General features: G+C 33.7%; 1 protein-coding gene across 1 annotated transcript in view; it reads right to left on the reverse strand.

Annotated features, from left to right (window-relative positions):
* The window catches only part of LOC118195867 (acid sphingomyelinase-like phosphodiesterase 3b), a 97,436-nt gene that overhangs the window by 65,477 nt on the left and 6,982 nt on the right, over positions 1 to 24,977 (reverse strand). Inside the window, exon 2 of the mRNA XM_085808328.1 lies at positions 20,875 to 21,085. Coding sequence (XP_085664454.1) covers positions 20,875 to 21,085 — 211 coding nt within the window. The remainder of the gene's footprint in view (positions 1 to 20,874; positions 21,086 to 24,977) is intronic.

Genomic DNA, 24,977 nt, shown 5'->3' on the forward strand with positions numbered 1-24,977 from the left:
GATCCTCCCAAAGTTGTTTCACTCATTCCTGTGGAATTCTGGCCACACTTCCATCTGCACTTCTTACAATAAAATATTTGGCAGTCTCTCTGTATTAGCCACTGAACAGACACTATAGTAAAACAAACGACTTGCTTTATTTTTGGTCTTTGTAGGAAAACTTTCATCAATTTCTACTACTTTGTTGAGCCCTCCAACTTTAGAAAATCTGTTTGGAATGCTATGAGCATAACCTCCTCGAATGTAATTTTTCCAATCTATTAATCTGATGCCCGCCTTATCCAGCTGTTCTTTTTAACGTTCAACAGATCTTAATTTTCTCGATCAGCTATAAATTTGTAGGGTTTATATTTATTTTAACTAACATTTATTTTATGTTTAAACTATCTTTCCTGTCAAGCCTTACTTTCCCCTGGAATTGCCAATGCCAGAGTATGTAAATTTTAGTAGAACGCGCAAGGATTCAAATTGCCAGCGGAAGCATTCTGAGTTAAATAGAAGGGAACCGACTTCGAAGGTGTGCTTTCTTGCTTCACGAGCGTGGAGGTGGCTAGTTAGAAATTGAAGAACCACACGTTTTGGCCTGTGTGCTTGCCTTGGCAGTTTGTTATTCGTTCAACGTAATATTCAGAAGTTTTCTGAATTATCAGCGGTATCTTAGAACGCAGTGAGGTTAGTTACGTTTAGAGAGCCTCGTAGTTAGTCACTTGTTACTATTCTTTTCTTAGTTTCTTATTTTTATTTTACCGCCGGGTCGGCGTAGTTTGTGAGCGTCAAGAGCACTCATTTGTAATTTCTAAAATTGAATAAAAAGGGATTTAAACCCTTCTCAAGACTTTGGTCTACTTTCCAGTACTTAGCAGTCACCACTATTGTTGCATGCAGGTTGGAAGCGCGCAACATTACAAATTAACTGCAGTTCAGTCACAAATGTGATTCTATAATCCTCAAGGCATGTTTCCTCTCAGAAGGTTGTTTGTTCTCGTCATAATTTTTTATATCACATTGGCACTGCATTTATCCATTTTCAAATAAAGTACCATATCACGTCTATTAATATATTTATTTGGTGGTACAATGCCATAACATTGAAAATATTCCACTGCTTGCTGTTCAGTAGAAGGCAGGTTCCAAACTTTAATGATATTTTTATAATGCAAAAAAAAATATAGCAATAACAGTTTATATCCTTGTTCATAAATACAAAAGGTAGCTTATCAATCAAATGAAAGCACAGGTGTTATGACTGCATTGCAGCATCACATGTATCCATAACTGGTGCTCAATCGTGCTATTTGGCAAGTTTCATGGTCAGTCAGATAATATGTAAGTATATTAACATATAAAAGCAATTAATAAAACAATCAATAACAATAAAAATATCTTAAACAGCCCTTAAGTAATATTTCAAACTTAAAAGTTAAGCTAGTGTTGCTCGTAAAACAAAAATGCCACAGGGAAATAACAATTATTGCATGACAGATCTTGGCACTGAGCATGACTTTGTAGACAAAAACTTGAAAACTTATAAAACACCCATATTCTAAGTAAAATCTGTTGTGCATGACATCATACATTTCTATTGTCTTATTTATGATGAAAGAAAAAGAATTCTGTTTAGGCAAGTTTAGACACTTATTTTGTTAAAACACTCACTTCAGAAATCATAGTTGCAGGCCCATCCAATATGCTAACTCCTTCCACTTCTCCTGTAGCCTTCTCAATCATATATGTGCTTCACACTTGCAAAACAAGTCTTCAGAGGTTGACTCAGACATTTACTCACCTCCTCCTGTATAAAGATCTACCAGCCTCATACTCACCCCATCTACACATGCCCTCAAACAAAATAATTCCAAGGTATGCACTGTATAGCAAAATTATTTATTTACTTATAATTTTTCTTCATAAAGTACTGCATTTAAAATGCATTATTTATTTGCTTTAAAATTTGTAATTGCTTATTTGATAGTGTTTATACTTTTATCTCCTGAGCATCATTAAATGATATGCATAGAAGCCTTGTAACATTTTACAAACATAATCAATGTACAAAGGGTTGTTTGGAATATAACTCATTTATATGATTAAGACTATATCAAAAGATCAGTTAGAAGACTATATTAGTTAGAAGTCCTCAGCAATATATCAGAGTATAGCGAATTTCAAAATGCTTTTGGTTGTGGCTTACTGCAGTTGTTAGGATTTTGTCCTGACATGCCAAAAGCTGAGTGTTCAAGGGTCTGCACTGTATTTTTATTTCTCCCTCTTGTGCCTTTTGTTTTCCCATGAGTTGCTGTGTGTTTCATTAGTTTAATCTCAAGAAAGGTTTCGTCTATCTAGTTCAGGAAAAATGTTTTTCCTGTATAAAAATGTTTGGATACAGATATACACTGAGAAGCCAAACTATTAGATATCCCAAATAATGTGTTGGTTCACCTTTAATCATACCTTAACAGCATGACCACACATAGCACATTATATCAGCCCACACAATTACTCCTCAGCCATAGCAATTCATTTCTTAAACATTCTGGCGATGGTAACCAGTTCTGTCTCTCCATACTCTTGCCTACCAGCAGTTGAGTAGTAAAGTTGCTAAACACTGTTACTTCGGTCTGGAGAATAAATCTTGGCCAACAGGCTCGCTGCGTGAGCATTTTGTAATCCCTGTGTGTTACATGTATCAGTCAGGTTTCCTTAAAAAGCCCTCCAAAAAGGGATCTTTCTTCTTAGGCAGATCGCCTTTGAGTGCTTTGCAATAATCAAATAAAACAAAACAAAAACAAAATTTCCACACTCTGTCTGCATATACCTCTCAGTGCTGCAATAGAAATTGAACCTTTATGCATGTTATGAAGCCTTCTAAATTCCCTAAGAGTGTAGCAGCATGGACTCTCTAGTGTAAAGCAGCTTTACGAGAAAAATATTCTCAAAGTAGGACACAAATGTATAAATAGTCAATCAAAAAAACTGTTGACTCAATGTTTGCCCACATCTTTTGAAAAGGAATGAGAAGTGCTGCTGTCTCGTATGCACTAAGAAATTTGCATAATCTACCCAGATTCAGTGAATATCCCAGTGCGTGTATCACAACAGTGCCAAAATCTCTCCTATCAGCAACCTCTCATATTACTTTTTTTAATTCATGCCTCCCACAATCTTTATACGAAATTTGGTTTCATTTCGATCATTAGATTTAGCTGCAGATGCCTTCAAATAGGAAGTTCAAACTACTCGTAAATTTTGGGCTGGAGTTTTTTTGGGGGGGAGGGGGTGTTGATTGATTAATAATTGGGGTATTGCCCCGATGGGAGACATCAGTTATATCATCATCTTCTAGCATTTCTTCAGATAATCTATTAATGAGGAAATTTCATTTTTTACTTGTGATATCTGAAAATTTTAAATGCTTAGCTATCATCAAAATGAAATTTTGTTGCTCATTATACAACTAACCATGTATTTTTTAAAACATCTACATCTTCTCATGACCTTTCAATATGACATGCAACAGATTTTATAATAAAAAAATAGCTCTAGAATTATTGGATGGTCTTAGATCTGCATCAGTTTTGGAAAAGCTACTTTATATCTGCATTTCAGTGTGGGCAAAATTCCGATATCCATTGGCCAAATGACGCATGCACACTTTCGAGGAATAAGTAAAATGGAAACATCCATTTTCTAAAACTTTAATATTGATAAAATAAATAATAATAAAACTGAAAAAAATAATACTGTGTCCATTCAAAAAAATTAAGAAATAGCACAATTAACAATGCTAGTTGAGCTTCCTTCTTTTCTGCTATACTATCATCCAAACAAACATGGTACTTTGGGGTTCAGTTATTGCATACAGAGCTAAAGACATTACAAAAAACAAAAACAAACAAAAAAAAAATTGCAGCAACCCTCCCAAACACAGCCATTTAAGGGCTGAAAATAAAAATGTAGTTTCTTGCTTTTTCTTGAGTGTCATATTCTCTATTCTTAAAAAAAAAAAAATAATAATAATAATAATAATAATAATAATAATAATAAAAGAAAAACGGACAAAGGAATTTTAAAGGAGACTCCGATAATAAATCATTCTTCATTGGCTGTCCAAAATCCATCCAAGAATGGGGAGGATCTCTGGCTCCATAACTTCCCTTATGTAGTGATCACTGTTGAGGTTGCCTGCAGTTTGCACTAAATGGGATTGCCAATTATACTCAATAGCTCTCCACACCATGATGCCAGGTGTTTGTGCAGTATGATGCTGGATAACACACTGTGGGAGCAGACATTCCCTTCTGCAATATCTGACGCATGCTCTTTCCTAATTGTACTCCAGACTATAGCAAGTTTCATCGGAGAAAACATCTTTTTGACCTAACAAATGCTACACACTGTGTTGCCTTGCCTAATGAAGTGGAAGGTATCTGTAATTCAGCGACAAGAGAAACCAGACAGCGACGAACCATGGAACTAGACAACACAACATCTAGAGACATGCTCCAACACTGTACTAACACATGAGAGGACACCTTATGATCCATCACAATCATGCAGATGTGGTGTCCATCTTCTCGTGCTGTTGTGCTACAGCATGCCCTATTACCAGGATTTCACCTCATTTGGCTCTCCTCTGTCCATTTTCTTCCAAACACACATCACTGTTGGTTGTGGCATTACACTGTGTGTGGGTTGCAAATGCTCGATATGAAAGTCCAAGGATGCAGACTAGTTTGAACTCCATTAGTTGTTGGTATAGCTCCCTTTGCTGTTGACATGACATACACACCACTAATTAAAAGCTCACTCAGGGATTGTACATATTTCTGCACATGGAAATTAAGTACTTTTAAGGACCATTAATGAAAAAAATTAAGGACCTAGGAAGAAAAGGGGAACCGAATAAATTCAATTAAAAATATTATCTATGCTTGAATTTCACTTTTGTAATAACATCCTAAAAATAAAATAGATCCCTAAGTAGTATGCATTATTACTAAACATGAATTAACATAATTATTAATAAGTTTGAGAATAAAATAAACTTTATACAATTTATCAAGTGGCATTAAATATTTTACACTTATAATAGTTGAACATATTTGAAAGAAGATAAGCGACATTTACGTTTTACTAGCTTTATGTTGATTTTTTTTTTTTTTTTTTTTTTTTTTTTTTATGTCTCATTTTGTCACATACTTGGTCAGTCTAGAGGTTTAGTAAATAGCATGTAGATTTTATGTCAAGCGGTATAGGTTAAAATGAGAAGTAAGATCATAATCAGCATGATTCGTAACGAAAGACTGAATGTTGTCACCACTGCTGCTTGTCTAGATAGAGACCTGCTGATTAGAACAAACCTGAAAGGCCTGATGTAGGCACAGTTGGCAAGCAATGAAAGTTAGTTATGCTCTGTTTGATGCAGTTAGTGTCATAGCTTTGTGTAAGGTTCCAGGGCTTGTAAATACATAATACTTAAGGGTTAATATACTTTAAGGGTCCAATAAGCCATTAAAGCACCAGAGGTGATAAGTTGGTTTGTATTATTTTAAGTCTCACTAGATACAAAGAATAAGTTTTACTTGTATTTTATCTTGTGACCACAGTGAGCATTAATGAAAGGCAATAATTCGCTTTAATATGTAGAGATAATTTTTAAGGGTTAGCAGTTAGTTATAAATAATTAAATTAAGTAGTTTAATAACCTTAGTCTTTATGGATTTACATGGCCACTATTAAGTTTTATTTTTTAACACTATTTATTAAAAAAGCCCTATTAAAATCAAAATCTAATAAAATTTCACAGTTTAAAATACAATTAATTTATGACATTGATTCTTAAATGATATTAGGATAATTACACTTTAAAAGCTACAAAACATTTATGCTTTTTAACAACAACACTGAACAAAATATTTATCCGTCATTTTAATTTGAAGCCTTCCCGAATATTTTGGCTAGTTTATATTTATTTCCTTCTCTTTAAGCATCTTATCTAACAATTAAAGATTTGTCTCAATATGCAAACCAATGCTCTTGCTAGTTTCTGTGTGCTTTATCTTCTGACTTGTCAACCTCTCCACAATGTACCTATGAGGGTTTACTTGATCTGGTAAAAGTTAAATAGTCCAAAACCCTGACAGACATGAAGCATATCGCTATGTCTGAAAATAACTACAATATCAGACAAAGGTTTAAATAAGCCTCTTATTTAAAAAGAACTTAGAACATAAAGGCATGTTCTAATGCTAACAAAATCAACTACAGCTCACAGTGATGTAATTAAACAAGAACAGTCAAATTCAAATTAAAAACGTGGACTAGTGGTCAAAGATTATACAATTTAATTTTAATTTAATCTGGCTCAGTAACTCTTATCATATGAAGAAATAGAAAGGGGACATTATAGTAAAGGCTGAAATCATAAACATTTGGGTAATTTACATAATAATAACTGCACATATTTTTGAAGAATACTTTTCTTTATGTATTCAGTTTCTTTCTACATGTTTCCTTTTCATTTTAGGATTTTTGGATTTAATTAAGGATTTGTGTTATTCTAAAAAACATTAAATGCATTTAGAATATGTATAAAAAAAGTGGCTAATTTTTTTTTTTTTTTTTTTTTAGTAATATGAACATTCTGAAAAAATATGAAACATATATGGTAAAGGCCGGTTACAGAGCTGGTGTCTCAGAATTTTTAGAATTTAGTGACACACCAAACAGCAAAATTTAGAAAAGGCAAAACTTTTAGAATTTAGAGCAGGCACTGGAAGCAGAATTTAGAAAGGCACTAGGCAGCAGAATTTAGGATCCACAGAGATTGCATCAGGTGGGAAAATGCCTAATGTCAGGCATTAAGACATATTAGATGAATCTTTTAAATTGTAAGTTTCCAATTTCTTTATTAATAAAAAAAATCTCTTTCTATAATGCTTGCTCTTGTAATAAGATTAGAAGCATTTTTGATATTTTCCATGCTTGTGTCTAGCGAAAAGTAGAGAAAATAAAGGGAAGATAAACATGTTAAATGCTAGTATCAGAAGTAAAACATTCAAATATTATGTTTTCATTGTTCTTCCAGACGTTCTCTAAAAAGTAAGAAATTCATTGTAATTTTTCAGTAAAATACATCCATTACGTGTTGATACCATGGAGACACTTTTCATTTTGTCACATATTTCACGAATCTTCTAGAATTGTGGCCCTATAAATCTAGCTTTCAAATCCTTCTAAACTTTCCAAGCTGCAATATCTAAAATCATAAAGAAAAATTATTCCTACCAATTCTGTAACAGCAAAAAGAAAGCAATATTTTGGAAAAAAAAAGGGGGGAAGTGTAAAATTAATTTTATAGAGAAAACTGATGTATATTCTGAGAATTTTGAATATTCTGAAACAGTTACATAGGAAAAACTCTTACTATGAAAAAATTTAAAAGAATAAATTTTTAATTAATTACATAGCTAATTTTGCTTTTGCAAAGAGCTGTTTCGTAAATTGTGCTTTATAGCATTATACCTTGTTTATTTTTCAGATTCAAAATATTGTATAATAAGTTGCCAAAATGAAACTTTATAATACGACAGCGAAAAATAAAAATATTTTCTTTTAATGTTATTTTTTAAATATAATTTCAATACATTACCATTATTTTAATGAAATTTATCAATGTTACAATGTTTTAAGAAAAATCGTCAAAAAATTCTCAGATCTCGGAATTCAAAATTTTCTATACAAATTGATCTTAAAATCACCAAAATGTTGATAAGCTACCAAATTTTGAACCGTTTAATACAAGAATTCACATCCCCAAACGCGAAAAGTTATTTAAGAGATATTAGAAAAAATGAATTTCGAAATGCTTCTTGCTTAGAAACTTGAGTATCCCATCATTTATATTAGAAATAGAAACAAATTATAACCCATGAACCCACTCAAAAGATAACCATATACACCAGTGAATCGTCAAAAATATTCCTCCAAAATGCTAATTCACACTCAAAATGGCAGTCATAAAAAACAAACAGAAATTTCAGATGATTAAAATTAAGGACCTTCTGCTGATTTTGGCCAAAATTAAGGACTTTTAAAGACCAAAAATCAATTCCAAAAAATCTAATGACTTTTACGGACTCTTAAGGACTGTACGAACCCTGTCACTGCAGACAGAGGTAGATAAACAGATAACAGCACAACTTTACAGTCATTTATATACAGTTCAAAGTCCGTAATCCGGACTCGTCCGGACTTTGGCGATTCCGGATTAGGGGTTTTTCCAGATTATAGATCATCAATTTAAATCTGGTAAGATGGCATGCAAAAATTATACAATTAAAAATATAAAACCGTAATTTATGAAATAAAGAGCAATTATGATCTAAAGGGTATCAAAATTTACAAAAAAAAAGCTTAATACTTATTTGTTTACTTTATTAAACATTTCTTTCAATATAAGTTGTTTAAGTTGCTTCGTTTTATGTGATAATACTTTCTCTTTAATTCTATAAACGGACAAAATTTCTTCTTTAGTTACAAAGTTTCACTGTTCAAGTCCTGTAATTGCTGTGTCGAGAATACCGACTAACTTGTCAATCGAAATTTTTTCGTTTTCAATAACGTTCTCTGTTACTTTCTTCACTACCGGAAGCACGCATGGGTAAACGCTTTACTGGCTTTATGCGCATGCGTAGCGGACGCGCGCATCAAACTCGCATGCGTAAGTTTGTGGCTTTGAGGTGCGGATTATAGAACATTCCGGATTATTGACTTTGTGCTGTGTATATAAAACAAGCGGCTGGTTATCATTCCACACATGCACAATCTTTTGTATTCTATCAATTTGTAGTTCTTATCATTTGCATGTCTTATCTCACTTTCCTGCAAGTTTGGTTCAATTTGCATAACTGCTTCATCGTGTCGTAATTTTCACAAACAATAGTGTACAAAATCTACTTTTAGCATATGAAAAGAAATTACTCTTTAATTTATACTCGTCAACACATTTTGTTACGCAGCAGGTCAAAGTCTATAATTGTCCTCAAGTATAATAACAACATAAAAAGTTACCAAGATGTTTGGTATTCAATACTAATATTAAAAAAAAAATATTTATTCAGACATCACTGAATGACTGCTGCATTGCACGGTACTAAAATTTTTAATAATGTTGACCTGATTAAGGCATACCATCAAATACCAATTAACCCAGCCGACATCCACAAAACCACCATATGCACACCATTGGGTTTATTCAAAAGTACCCGTATGCAATTCGGCTTATGCAATGCATCCACGACTTTTCAACATTTTATAGATGAAGTCACGCGGGATTTAGAAGGTGTTTACGCTTTCGTCGATGACTTGCTCATAGCCTCTAAAGATTCTGAGGAACATTGCAGGCATTTGAAAGCTTTATTTTCCAAACTTCAAGAATATGGACTTTGCATAAATGTTTCAAAATGCACCTTTGGTCAAAGGTCTATTGATTTCATAGGTTTTCACCTCAGTGAAAACGGAATTGAACCTCTTCCTGACAAAGTCAAATGTATTTTAGATTTTCCTCAACCTACCACTCTCACTCAGCTTTGCAGATTTTTAGGCATGTTTAACTTTTACAGATGTTTCATACAGCACATATTCTTTCTTCTTTAATAAAATTGTTAGAAGGCTATATTAATAAAAAGAAATCTCGTTCTCGTGTTCAGGATTCATCCCCACAATTAAATTGGAACGATAATGCTGAACAAGCCTTTATTGCTGCCAAAAATGCCATTGCTCAGGCTACCCTTTTGAGACACCCTATTCCCGGAGCCCAGCTAAACATCTGGGTAGATGCCTCAGACGTCGCAATAGGCGGCACACTTATGCAGTTGTCTCAACAAACATGGGAACCTATAGCATTTTTCTCTATACAACTCAAAGTCAACAGAAATGGTTCGCGTACGATAGGGAATTATTTTCAATTTATTCTGCAATTAAGAAATTCCGACACATGTTAGAGGGCAGAAATTTTATAATTTATACGGATCAAAAACTGTTAATACACGCTTTTAAACAGAACCCTCCTAAATGTTCACCTCATCAATTGCGCCACTTAGATTTTATTTCTCAGTACTCTACTGATATTAGGCATGTGCAAGGTTCAAAAAACATCGTTGCTGACGCTCTTTCAAGAATTGAAATTGATTCCATAACAAAATCTCCATTTTTGAATTTTAAAAAATTTTCAGAAGCTCAACGGCATGATCCGGAGGTACAAGACCTTCTCAAAAACAACACATCATCTTTGAAACTGGAATTTAAATCGTGCCAGTATTCTGATGGTAATATTCTTTGTGACATATCAACGGACATTCCTCGTCCATTTGTTCCGAATTCCTTTCGCAGACTCATCTTTAATCATTTGCATAATCTGTCACATTCAGGAATTGCAGCTACTACGAAGCTTATTTGTTCTCGTTATGTATGGCCCGATATGAAACATCATATCAAAAATTGGGTGAAATCCTGTGAATCTTGCCAAAAATCGAAAATTACTAGGCATACTAAAGCACCACTGGGCACATTCTCTCTTCCTGATGCACGTTTTTCAGAAATCCATATAGATATCGTTGGATCGTTACCTCCATCAGAAGGCAACGTGTACCTTTTGACTCTAATAGATAGATTCTCCAGATGGCCTGAAGCCATTCCCATCTCGGATATGAAAACGGAAACCATTTGCAGAGCCATCTTCAACTGTTGGATATCTCGTTTTGGCTGCCCATCGATCATAACAACAGACCAAGGTTCTCAAATGAGATCCGCAATTTTTTCAGAATTTACGCGCATTTTGGGTACGAACAGAATCACAACAACAGCCTATCATCCAATGTCTAACGGCATCGTTGAACGATTTCATCGACATTTAAAATCTTCTCTCAAGGCTCACAAGACCAATAACTGGACTGAAACACTACCAGTTGTTATGCTTGGTATTTGGACAGCCATAAAGGAGGATCTACAGTCATCTTGTGCTGAACTGGTGTACGGCACAATTCTCAAGCTGCCTAGTGATATGATAACGTCATCTAAGATATCTCCGTATGACACTCAATTTATCACGAATCTTCGGCGTAGAATGCAACAATCAAATCCAATAGCAACATCTGCACATTGCCAAGAAAAGTGTTACGTAAGTGCTACCTTAAAGTCGTGTACGCATGTATACTTACGTGTCGGTCGAGTAAAGCCACCTCTGTGCCAACCATATACAGGTCCGCATAAAGTCCTTTCTAGAATGAACAAAACTTTCACAATTGATATTAACGGTCTGAAATCTACTGTGTCTATAGACAGTGTGAAAACAGCCTATTTGCTTTCGGACTCTAATTTGCCTGAACTGAAGACAAATAAAGACTTAAAGACAGTTCAGCAGAAAAAATCTGCAAACGAACTCTCTAAGACACAAACTGTCACCAGATCAGGAAGACACGTTCACTTCCCTAAGAAACTTGCTTCTTACATAACAATTTAAAACATTTTTTTAATTCATATTGTAACATATTTTTTATTATTTCATGTCTATTATATGTGTCATTACCTTGTTATATACTGAACTGCATTTTAATCTTTTCTAATTTTATATTCTAATTTTGTAATCATGAAATAAATACCTGACAGTACGGATCCTCTGAGATAATTTCATAACCTGATGTCGTTCCTTTGAATAGCCATCAAAGGAACTGGAGGGAAACTCTGTGGTGATGGTGATAAGGAGCGCGCCTTGCGCCCTCCGATAAGTGTGACAACCCTAGAGGAGAAGTTTCTTACGAGTAGCCAGCAGAGCAAAACAAGCCGGCTGTCGGGGAGAGTGCGCGAAGTTCCGAAATAAAGCCTAATTTGTATTGTGCACTATGTCTTGTTAATATTTATACTAATGCAGTAAGAACATAACCTGTGATATGGAATGCGAGGATTGGTGGTAAAACATATAGGTAACAATATGATAGGAATCACCATAATGGTAACAGGTAGTTTCGCGACATTTTGGTAAGGCGATAAAGGTTACTAGGTAGGACTTTATGAGAAGTACACAGTTCGAATCACAGATTATTTTGTATCGGAGAAATGAGAGATCATGAGACATGTCATGTGACATTTTTCGGAAAATTCCGATTGTAATTTTAGCTAATAAGCACTTACAAACAATTTTGCTGCTAAAGTGCAGAATCGCCCACTTATTTGTTTGCCGCTGTTTACAAGAGTAAGAAGAATTGGATTTTTGTCAATTTTCTTTGACTTTTTAAGTGAAAATAGGTTGATGTGTACATGGATAAAGTCAAGAGTGTGCGCAATGCCATTTTTGTGCAATTCTGGGATGTTTTTTTAAGTGAAAATAGGTTGACATGTACATGCATACCGCGTATGTGCAATTCTTAAAAACGCACGAAGCAGTGGGCGATTCTGCACTTTCTCCCAATTTTGCACCTAATCTTCGTCATGATTAAGCACTTTTGTTCCATAAAAGTTCTAGCATAAGCATAATTCGGCTAGCAGATTGTTGGAAAAAATGTTGAGTAAAAAAAGAAAAAGCCTTTAATTCGTGAAAACAAAATGGCGTCCAAAAAAAAAAACTAGCAGGTTGCTGTAGCAGGGTTGGCCGCCAAATTTTCGCCAAAAAATCACCAAGTTACCATAATCTGAAGATTCACCATTCTTGGAAATAAAAGCAAGACTTGGCAGCACAATTTTCATCTGAAGCAGCTTATCAAATTAATGATTATATAAAAGTCATAAATTTGTTACTATTTTATCACAGTTTTAATATAATGGCCAAATTTATAAAACTTTAACATTGCCAAAAATTAGCAATTTTATACCTAAATTTAGAGATACTGAATGACTATAGATGAAATTTCGGAGAATGAAGTAGCAAAACTAAATGCATACAAAATGCATACATTAAACGCGCATGTGTAAACGTATTATGCGCACACGCATATTCGCAGCCGTAAAGGTCTTAAGCGCATGCGCAGAAAGTTTGTAGCATTGAGGTCCGGATTATAGATCATTCCGGACTATGGGTGTCCAAATTAACAACTTTTGACTGTATAATCCGGACCTCAAAGCTACACACTTTCTGCGCATGCGTCGCGTTAACGCATGTGCGTAAGACCTTTACGGCTGCGAATATGCGTGTGTGCATGCGCAAAGTACATTTACATATGCGTGTTTAATGTATAACGGACGGTATAAGCTAAGCTAAAATTATCTAATTAAGTTAATGTTGCAGATTGCATTTTTCCTTAATCTTCAAATTGGATCCAGCTTATGATTTTTTGCAGACTGTTAGAGCAATTTTATAAAAGAAAGCTTGAACTTTCGATTATGTTCAAATAGAATTTCCAATATATATTTACTAATATTAATATGTAAAGGATCTACAAAGCGAAAGTTTGTTTCGAAGTCCATTAAGCAAAAAGTGGAATTCCTGCAAAAAATGGATAAAGGCATATCCTTCATTTCTCTAACCATTTTGAAATCTGTTTATAAATTTCACGCTGCTCTGCGGCGCGGAAGGGGAGAAACACCGCGGCGCACAATGAATTGGAAGTTGATCTGTCAGCACTATCCTTATCTTTCAGGGCAGATGTTTTTATTTTATATGGCTTATAATTCCTTACTAAATGTAGTATTTCATCTCGATGCACTCCATCTTTGATATGATTTAAATCAAATTCCTCGTCATTATAATTCGCTTCCGATAGTGAAGAAAGTGACACAGAGGTTATTGAAAACGAAAAAATTTCGATTGACAAATTAGTCGGTATTCTCGACACAGCAATTATAGGACTTGAACAGCGGAACTTTGTAACTGAAAAAGAAATTATGTCTGTTTATAGAATTAAAGAGAAAGTATTATCACATAAAATGAAGCAACTTAAACAACTTACATTGAAAGAAATGTTTAATAAAGTAAACAAATAAATATTAAGCTTTTTTTTTTTTTTGTAAATTTTGATACCCTTTAGATCATAATTGTTCTTTATTTCAAAAATTACGGTTTCATATTTTTAATTGTATAATTTTTGCATGCCATCTTACCAGATTTAAACTGATGATCTATAATCCGCAATAATCGATAATCCTGAATTGCCGAAGTCCCGACGAGTCCGGATTAACGACTTTTGACTGTAGCTGTAACAGATTTGGGCAGCTATTTTGCAGCGTAGCTTGATGATGCATAACAAAGGAAAGACATGTAGACAGACATGGTCGAATTGAACATAATTTTTACTGCTGGACAAGCACTAATTATTGAAAATATATTTTTCATAACATATGATCATGGGCGCAATATACACCCTTCAATTTTGTATAGAGTATCATATTTTGGATAACGGCATAGTTAGCAGCAACGCAAAGCAAAAAGAGCAATAAACCAAAGAGCCGCCAGGAAACAAGAGTCGAAACAAAAAAGACAAAGCAAAAGAAAGAGAGACTGTGCAGCAAAGAACCTTTTATACCAGATTAACATTTGAGATTACATGACTGATTAATATCTGGATACTGGGTTAATATTTCATAAGTACACAATTACCCAGTATGGAAGCTCACCAAGAGAAGATTTTGGTTTAGGTTGTTCATTTAGAGAAAAATTTCAGTTTTTGAAATTTTGTGTTTAGGTTCCAAATTAGTTGCATCATCAGCGTTATGCAAGCCACATGAGATGGATTGATATAGAAATGATGCAGGGGGAATTAAGGCCTATTACTAATTTAAATTAAAATTTTGATTTATACATTTTTTATCTTATATTGAATGATCTAAAATTCACTGAGTTCCGAAAATAAGTTTTTCTAATACTTGCACAATAGCTGCAAAGTAAGATAATAATAATTTATTTACTAAAGAAATATTGATTAAATTATCTCCTAATATAAATTTAGTAGAATGTATCAAAAAAGAGTGAACCCATATGTAGGAAGTTTAATTCCGAAAATTGTGTTTTAAAGTAACTTGAATGTAAATCATAATCATAACTTGAATCTCGTAAACACAACACAACTTGACACAACGTATATATATATATATATGTGTGTGTGTGTGTGTGTGTGTGTGTGTGTGTGTATACAGCCCTTTCTGAATTCTGTAAGCTTCTTGTAATTTTTCTTTCTAAAACTAAAACAGAGAAACCAATAAGTATACACCAGAATTTCTTTAATGAAAGTTGAATTTTTCTAAAGCAATGCTTCATTATCCATTTTTAAACTCATATTTTTCCATTACTAGCATTTTGCAGCATGGATGCATAAGACATAAATTTGATTTTATTACTAAATTGAATGCTAATGCAAAGTCTTTTGATACCACTTTATGGTAAAAGTGCATTTGACCACGTCTGTCTACAAGCCTCTCCTTGTTACGCATCGTCAAACTATATCGTGAAACAAGAGCCCAAGCCTGTTATAGCTATCGACCAATCGTCAAGATAATTACAATTGTTGTTTTTATCACACACACACACATATATATATGGATTCACTCTTTTCAGATAATTCTACTACAATTAATCTTAGGAGATAATATAATCAATATTGTTTAGTAAATAAATTATTATTAACTTACTTTGCAGCAATTGCGCAAGTAGTAGAATAACTCGATTTCGCACTAAGTGAATTTAAGATCATACAACATTATATATATATATATATGTACTGTACTTTGCAAAATCTGGACGTCCATTATCCGGAATGATCCAAAATCCGGATGTCAAAGCCACAAACTTTTTTTTTATGCTTAAGGCATGCACAGTTGATTTTTCATAATAAAACATGTGGAGAGTTTCACTTAAAAATTCCAATTCTTAATTTCACTTAGGCACTAAATAAAATATCTCCTTATAGAAAAACAATCATGTAAACATAAATTTGTGAGATTAATAATTTGGCTACATAGCTGAGTGTCTGCTTGGCATACATCTCAAACCTAAACATTTACCTGTTTTATATCCCTGACGCCGACCTGGCGAGTCATTATTTAGTATATTTTGCTTTCATCACCCCATGTTTATCAATACATGACAGCTTCAGTAATAACTCATGCAGTGATGTCTAAACTTTTTTTTACATTAGTAATTGAATAACAAGAGTATGGCAATTTTTTATGCTAACATTATGCTTGGTGATGATTATAGATATGTAAAGGATCTACAAAGCGAAAGTTTGTTTCGAAGTCCATTAAGCATTTTTAAATGCTCTAAGAAATGTTGACGAAGAAAAATTCAACAAAACTTTCATTTCATACGCTAAAAATAGATTTCGTTAATGAAACTCATAGGTCAAAATTTTACATTTAGTGCTATTTTAATTAAGAATAACTGATATGTTATTCACCATAAACCCGTAGTGGCGGCAGAATATATTGGCACCAGACAGCAGAATTTAGGGAAGACAAAATTTTTGGAATTTGGAGAAGCACCGAACGGCAAAATTAATGGATAAGAAGTTTTTTATAATGCAAACTTTTCGTAATTGGAAAACATGCATGACCTTGAGCATTTAAGGGAGTAACGACTTTCCCATATATAGTGCAAATTAAACAACATGGGTGACACAAGCATTAATGAATGATTAGTTTGAAAATCATTTTATACCTGATGGGTAATTAAAAAATAGTCCTGATCGTATAGAGAACTGTTCGGCTCATACTTCACTTACAGTTTTAGTGAAAGATAATGTATCCATATTATTCTTCCCTCTCTGTCATTCAGCCTATAGATATCGAAATAGTGCGTGCGCTGAAGTGCAAATATAAATTAACATTTTTAAAATCCAACTTAAATTTCTTGAACTATTCAAGAATTTTTGAAATATTTTAGCATAAAATCTGCTGTGTGGAGCATCGCAAAATCGTGGCAGAACGTGTCTCCAGATACGTTAAAAAGTGCTTGGCATAATTTATGGCCAGCTACTATATTTCATGGTGAGGACGATGAAGATGATAGCCGCAAATTTGAAGGCTTTCGGATATCACAAACTAAAGGTGAAATTTTCCAGTTCATGAAGTTTGTAAAGAAATATGGAGAAGCGGTAATAAATGAAGATGATATAACAGAAGTTCTTCATCGCAATGACAATACCCCAATCATCAATCAATTAACGGACGGCAAAATCTGTAATATGGTTCTAGATCCAGAAAATACCGCTACCGATTGCGAAAAAAATTACAGACAGGTTATTGAAAAGGAAAACGTTTCGAATGACAAGTTAGTCGGTATTCTCCACATAGCAATTACAGGACTCGAACAGTGGAACTCTGTAACTGAACAAGAAATTATGTCTGTTTATAGAACTAAAGGGAAAGCATTAGCACCAAAAACAAAGCAACTTAACTTACATTAAAAGAAATGTTTAATAAAATAAACAAATAAATATTAAGTTCTTTTTTTGTAAATTTTTATACCCTTTAGATCATAAATGTTCTTTATTTCATAAATTAAGATTTCATCTTTTTAATTGTATAATTTCTGCATGACATCTTACCAGATTTAAATTGATGATCTAATATCCGGAAAAATCCCAAATCTGGAATTGCCGAAGTCCCGACGAGTCCAGATTTTGGACTTTGTACTGTATATGTAAAATATAAAAAATATGATGGCTTTGCTCTATGTGAGCAGGCAACCTCTAATTAACTTTCAACAATTTCAGGATCTTCACCCTACACCAGTACTTTCAAGAACATTTGGACATGTTATGTAACCGCTGCTATAAATGAAGAGTTTGCACAATTTTTCAGGAGACTGCTCCCTACGATCACTGCAATAAGACCTTATGCTTCTGTGTCGCTTCTTCTTTCCTTCGTCGAAAGCTTAACCTTATCTTAATTTAAATCATTGTTGGATATGTAGTTTTTGGAGATTCTGAAAGAATCATGATCTGCCATTTTAAGTGAATAAAAAGCTATGGAGTTTTAAAATTTAAATTCTTCTGTGTCTTCAATTTGAATACTTTCCCACTCTGCAACGACCACACCCGGACTCTGATGTGAACAGATTGCTAAGCTTCATCATTTCCAATGGCGATCTACTGCAAATACAGTCAAAAGTCTTTAATCCGGACTCGTCGGGACTTCAGCGACTCCGGATTATAGGTTTTTCCAGATTATAGATCATCAATTTAAATCTGGTAAGATGACATGCAGAAATTATAAAATTAAAAATATGAACCCGTAATTTTTTAAATAAAGAGCAATTATGATACAAAGGGTATCAAATTTTAAAAAAAACTTAATATTTATTGTTTACTCTATTAAGCATTTCTTTCAACGTGCGCATGCGTTACCCATAGTCGACAGTAGAAAACTGCAACCAGAAAACTATTTGATGTGTATTTATAATGACAAAGAATTTGATTTAAATCATATCAAAAACGGAGTACATCGACTTGAAATACTACATTTAGTAAAGAATTTTAAGCCGAATAAAATAAAAACATCTGCCCTGAAGATAAGGATAGTGCTGACATATCAACTTCCAGTTAATTGCGCGGCACGACGTTAGCCCCCCTCACAGAGCAGCGTGAAATTGATAAACAGATTTCGGAATAGTTAGAGAAACAAAGGATATGCCTTTATCCATTTTTTGCAGCAATTTCACTTTTTGTTTGATGGACATCGAAACATGTGTTCGCTTTGTAGATCCTTTGGCAGCTCCAGAATTGGAAATTCTTTAAGACCTGATCAAAAGTTCAAGGTTACTTTTATAAAACTGCTCTAACAGTCTGCAAAAAATAATAAGCCGGATCCAATTCGAAGATTAAGAAACCATGCAATCTGCAACATTAACTGAAATAGATAATTTTAGCTTAGCTTATACTGTGCGTTATATATTAAACGCGCATGCGTAAATGCATATGTGCATGCGTAAAGGTATTATGCGCATGCGTAAACGCATCATGCATTTACGCATGCGCAGAAAGTTTGTAGCTTTGAGGTCCGGATTATAGATCATTTCGGATTAAAGACTTTTGACTGTTTAACATATATATTGTTCTGGATTTGGTATTTAAATAGTTAATGTTACTAGAATTATAAATAAAATTGTTTTATTCCCTGTGCAGTGCAGCATGAGACAAATATTAGGAGAAAGGCAAGTCGGAAAATTAAAAATACAAGAGCACATGTATTTAACATTTAATAAACATATATCTTTTTTTGATTACGAGAAAATTCTTGCGCATTTAAAAAGCTTATATGAGCGGCATGAAAACCTCTCAATTGGTTAGTTAGTTTTTGTTTTAAGAGTTTGTTTAGAAAACTGCTCTTGCTGACTAGCGAATTCATGGATTAGCTTTCTCTAGCTGTTTTGAATTAAGTACTGTTTAACGTTTGAGTAGTTAGAAGATAACTACTGTGAGATATTGTAATACTGTATGAATATCTGAGGAAATTTAAGCATTTTGTTTTATTTGTTGTAATAGTAATAAATTTTGTTCATTTTTCCTCAGACTTAAGCATTCAATTCGTAACGAACCCATACGCACATAACAATATATCATTTCATAAGAATAAATTGTAAAGTTAAATTTAAATAATTCTCTTGCACCACTGCTGCAAGGAATGAGATTTGAATTCAACAAATATTCTCTATTTGCATAAAGCTAATTTAAACTTAAAATTATGAAAATCTAATATACTAATAAAAGATATATAGGTTAAAATAGAGAGAAGGTTACCCCTTGTATTATCTCAGAGTTGTTGTTTCGTTTATCTTAGAGTAGAGAAGGCTACTGCTTGTATTATTGCAAAGTTGTTGTTTCATTTATCGCCAAGTTGCTGTTTCATTTGTGCTAGCCTGAGTAGTTGAATGTTATGGAAATCCTATTATGACATAATAGGCTGCATGATTGCGGTAAATTCATAAGGGCTTATGTGTGTGTGTGTTGGTTAGGAAGTATATTGCTTGTTTTGTTGTTTAGACGGTAAAATGGCTGAATGTGATAAGATTAATTTGAAGTTTCTATATGATTTGAAAAGAAAGGGGAAAAAAGCATTACTTGACTGGTGTGTAATCGAAGGTTTACTTAGCAGCCATTATTAAGTGTCCTACTTGTAGGAAGGAAATGAGCATGGTCGAACGTTGGACAATAACGGCGCTATGGATGATATTTTTTACTCTTATTTTGTGAATTTATTTGGTGACACCAGTATACAGATTCTAGTTCAGATAATTTTAGAAAGTTTTTTGATGCTGTTAAGGAATTTTGTTTGACTGATGACATGTTAATTCGTAAATAAGGTAAGTGGATATTTCCTTTGTGTAGTGCAAAGATGAATTTCCTTTTTTGTTTTATTTCATTGTTTGATTTAAAATGTACTTTATTGAGATAATACATATTTTTTGTTGGCTGTTTCTTTGACTTTTTAAGTGAATATAGTTTGATGTGTACAAAGTGAAGGGAGTGCGCAATGCCTAGCTTGTGCAAGTCTCTGATGATTTTTAAAGTGAAAAATAGGTCAATGTGTACATGGATTAAGTCAAGAGGGGTGTGCAATGCCAAGTTTGTGCAATTCTCTGAAATTTTTTTAAGTGAAAATAGGTCGATGTATACATGGATACCGAGTATGTGCAATTCTTTGTCTTGTTATTTTGGCTTTATGTAGCGCGCAAAAATCGCCACTACACAAGCCAAAGAATTGCACAAACTTGGTATCCATGTACCACCAAAAATCACCAATTTTTGCCAAGGGTTACCCGTAAATATATTTTTACTGATATGCTAATTTTTGGCAGTTTTATAAATTTGGCCCTTTTAATATTAAAAAGCAATGAAGTCAAAACAAATTAGTGTTAAAAAAGGTATAGTTAAAGTAAAATGAACTTACCCTGTCCATATTATGAAATCAGGAGTTGGATAAATATCTTTCATAGATTTTATTGTCACATTTACGAGGTACTGGGGAGAATCACACAAAAAATTTCCATATAAGCCATTATCTGGATAAGAGGAATATTCATAATGACAAAGGTTTAATGGATTTCCTGTTCTGGAATAATTCTGGTCTGCATGAATATCAGTAATGTGCCAAAAGCATCCTGAATGAAATCAAAAGTATAATTAATACTTTTCAAAAATACAGAAAAGGAAAAATTATGCTTCATTCCAAAAGAGTTAACATAAAATCCAGTAATGCTCAATATGACAATCATAACAGAAAGCGGTACTTAAGTATTAATGCAACCAGGCCAAAATTCGCATAAATCACCAAATTTGGTGACCCTACTTACGGAAACCCTACGTGTTATATGTAGTTTTTCGTAAAGAAATTATTTTTCTTACTGGTTAGATTGAATGCCCTGAAATACTTTAACTATGGGTATTTGGGATCTGCCTGCGAGTGAAAAAGATGCTGTTGAATTGTTGCAGGGATATGGAATTATACCGAACGAACGTACTTGTAAAAATCATCTTGACTCATACCTTATCGAATTTATATGGTGCTAAGGTCAAGCTGTCAATGGCGAAGACGGTTTTCAATCAGTGCTAAAAGTTATAGCCAAAAGATTTCCGCCGAAAAAATAATTCTGCAACTTATTCAAATTCGAAACCGGAAGGGTTTAATGGCTATTTTATATTTTTAAACAAAATAATGTAAAAAACTGTATTAAAAATTATCTGTAATTAATAAATGTACATTTTCTTTCTATTCATACTTTTTTACTCAAACTTACAAATCGTGCCAACCTGGTTGCGATAATACGTAAGTACCCAGAAAGCTCATTAACAGAATGAAGTTGTGTATTGTACATTTAATTAAAGATTGAGATTTGTTTGATCATAACTGACACACTCATATAACATAATTTTTACTTCATGAAGAAGCCATAAATGATCTCAATAACGAGTTTTTTTTTTAATTAAAGCAGAGAAAAAAGGTATCCTGCATTAATTCCATTTAAAATAAAATTCTTATTACTACTGCATCCAAGTCCATCAAGTTTCAAAAGGTTAGACATATAAAAAATAAGCAATACAAATTAGTAATATCACTGATAAGACTATATTCTTTCCAGTATTCTCAGTTAAAGTGAAAGCAATAAAAAAACTTGGTTGTTAACTTTTAAGTAACAGGAGAATCAGAATAAAATCAAACAAAACTAATTTTTCAAGGCCGAGTTCGTAAATGTTTTAACTTCATCAAGCACATTTAATTGTCTCAAAGGGAAAAGAGACAGAGAAGACTTAGAAGAAAATAAGAATAAATAAATTATTAATAAGTGTATAGTTGTAAAACTAATTAAATAGTAACTTCATAATGATGGATAAATACACGTAATTATGCAACGAAAACAAAATATTTATAAACCTCTGCAAACCACTAAAAAATATCTAATGAGCACACTTTACGAACCACAAGTTTAAAGAGTTGTGAGCATCTTCAAAACTGATTTTTAAACATAAATCTCTGCAGCTCAGATACTTACCAGGTTGGCATCAGGGATATAAAATATTAGTAGGCGTAAAATTAACGATGTTTCTATCTAGAATGTTTCAGTTTGAGATGTATGCCAAGCAGATACGCAGCTATGGAGCCAAATTATTGATCTCACAAATTTATGCTAAATTATTCTTTCTTCAATAACAGAGTAAAGTCAAAGTCTTTAATCTGGACGTCCATAATTTGGAATGATCTATAATCTGGACCTCAAAGCTACAAACTTTCTGCGCATGCGTAAACGCATTATACTGTTACGAAATGTACAGGTGCGGTGAGATAGCTCGCCCGCAAAGCAGTTTTAGGGTTGCCATAAGAATGGCAAGGGAAGGCAGGGTTGCCACACTTGGCGAGAAATTGTCCATTTGGCGACGAAATTGGAGATATGAAATGGATGGACGGAGAACCTTCTGGAACAAATTCTTACCGGTTTAGCCCAGAATGTTCTCGAAGTCTAGCGCCGAGTTGGTCATCGAGTGCATCGAGAGAGTCTTTTAATGCATCGCAAATTAGTGCATCATCGAATTTTGTCTTAGACCGTGCTGAGTCGAGAGATTTACTCTTGTGTATCATCGAGTGCATAGCGTGGAGAGTCTCGAAAGTACGTGGAGTTCCGAGAACGACCAAACAGAGTCGGAAGCTGTACTCTACTTTGCAGTGAAGCTATCTTCACCATTATTGCCTGACAGTGTGAACGCTGTGTCGCTGATTGCTCCAGCATGTTTATAATAGATTTTCGACGACTGTAAAAAGTGTTATTGGAGCTGTCCTGATTAATATTGGCTGAATAAAGTGTGTTTCGATACTTCATCAAGTGTCGTTGTTATTCCCTCCAAATCTACAAACCCCATACGAACGTGAAGGAAGAAAATAACGTAACAACTGGTGTCAGGAAAAGAAATATGTAACAATACTTTTACGCTTGCGCATATGTGTTTATGCATGCGCATAATACGTTTACGCATGTGCATTTAATGTACAGAGTGATCTTTTTTAAAGTGACAGTGTTTGGAGCGTCCTGTAGCCCCATCTACTAGCCGAAATGGCACCAAACTTGGTATTTAGACTAATCAAGCCATGGGAAAAAGAATCCCATGAAAAAACAGTTTAGTTCCAAAAATCACCACTAGGGTATTTTGTGGCGCTGCTGTAGCTTTCAATAACGAGAATTAGCATAAAACGCAGGTCTCAAAGAAAAATGCAAATGTTGTGCGACGACAGGGCCAGTAATAGCGGCTATAAAAGCAAGTAGTAGACAGCTTCGACAAATAATCTCAGCTGAAGTAAACGAGCTACAGTGAACATGCCTCTCACGTTACCGGAACGTGCGTTACTGGTGAAGCTGTATTACATGAATCAGCTCCCCTGACCTCACGCCATGCAATTTTTGGCTCTGGGGTTATTTAAAATCTTAAGTTTATGTTGGTGGAGTATCAAATTTGTCTATTCTAAAAGACAACATAACAAAGACAGTGCAGAATATTCCTCGTGATATGTTACATACGGCTGTGGAGAACATTGTGCACAGAGTGCACGGTGTTATTTATGAGAACGGTGCTCACATTGAATGTGGTCCAATTCCTCACCGGGGAAGTTAATGTAGCAAATAAACATAATTAATTTAACTGTACGATTTTATGTCTTGATGTCCCATGTCTTGATTAGTATAAATACCAAGTTTGGTGCCATTTCGGCTATTAGACTACGCTATAGGGCGCTCCAAACACTGCCACTTTAAAAAAGATCATCCTCTATAACGGATGGTATAAGCTAAGCTAAAATTATCTAATTATCTATTTCAATTAATGTTGCAGATTATGTTGTTCCTTAATCTTTGAATTGGATCCAGCTTATTATTTTTTGCAGACTGTTAGAGCAATTTTATAAAAGTAAGCTTGAACTTTCGATTATGTCAAAAAGAGTTTCCGATTCTGGAGCTGCCAAAGGATCTACAAAGCGAAAGCATGTTTCGATGTCCATCAAATAAAAAGTTGAATTGCTGCAAAAAAATGGATAAAGGCATATCCTTTGTTTGTCTAACCATTCTGAAATCTGTTTATCAATTTCACGCTGCGCTGCGGGAGGGGAGGGATATTGCGGCGCACTATGAACTGGAAGTTGATCTATCAGCACTATCCTTATCTATAGGGCAGATGTTTTTATTTTATTCGACTCATAATTCCTTACTAAATGTAGTATTTCATCTCGATGTACTCCGTCTTTGATATGATTTAAATAAAATTCCTCGTCATTATAAATATCACGAATACATATCAAATAGTTTTCTGGTTGCAATTTGTTGATTTCGACTATGTGTAATGTATGTTTTACGCGTGCACACTTTGAAAGTGTTGTAAAACATTTTATAGCCTTGAAATTTCACAACAAATTAATAAAAATAAAGAGCAAAATTATTCTTCTTACCTTGTATCCAGTGCAGCATTAAGCGAGATCATACCTAATTAACTTGTAATCCAAAATAGGTGTAGACG

This window comes from Stegodyphus dumicola, chromosome X1 (genome assembly GCF_044657685.1).
Source record: "Stegodyphus dumicola isolate Sdum_Otavi_A_Nest chromosome X1, ASM4465768v1".
NCBI classification, from domain to species: Eukaryota; Metazoa; Arthropoda; class Arachnida; order Araneae; family Eresidae; genus Stegodyphus; species Stegodyphus dumicola.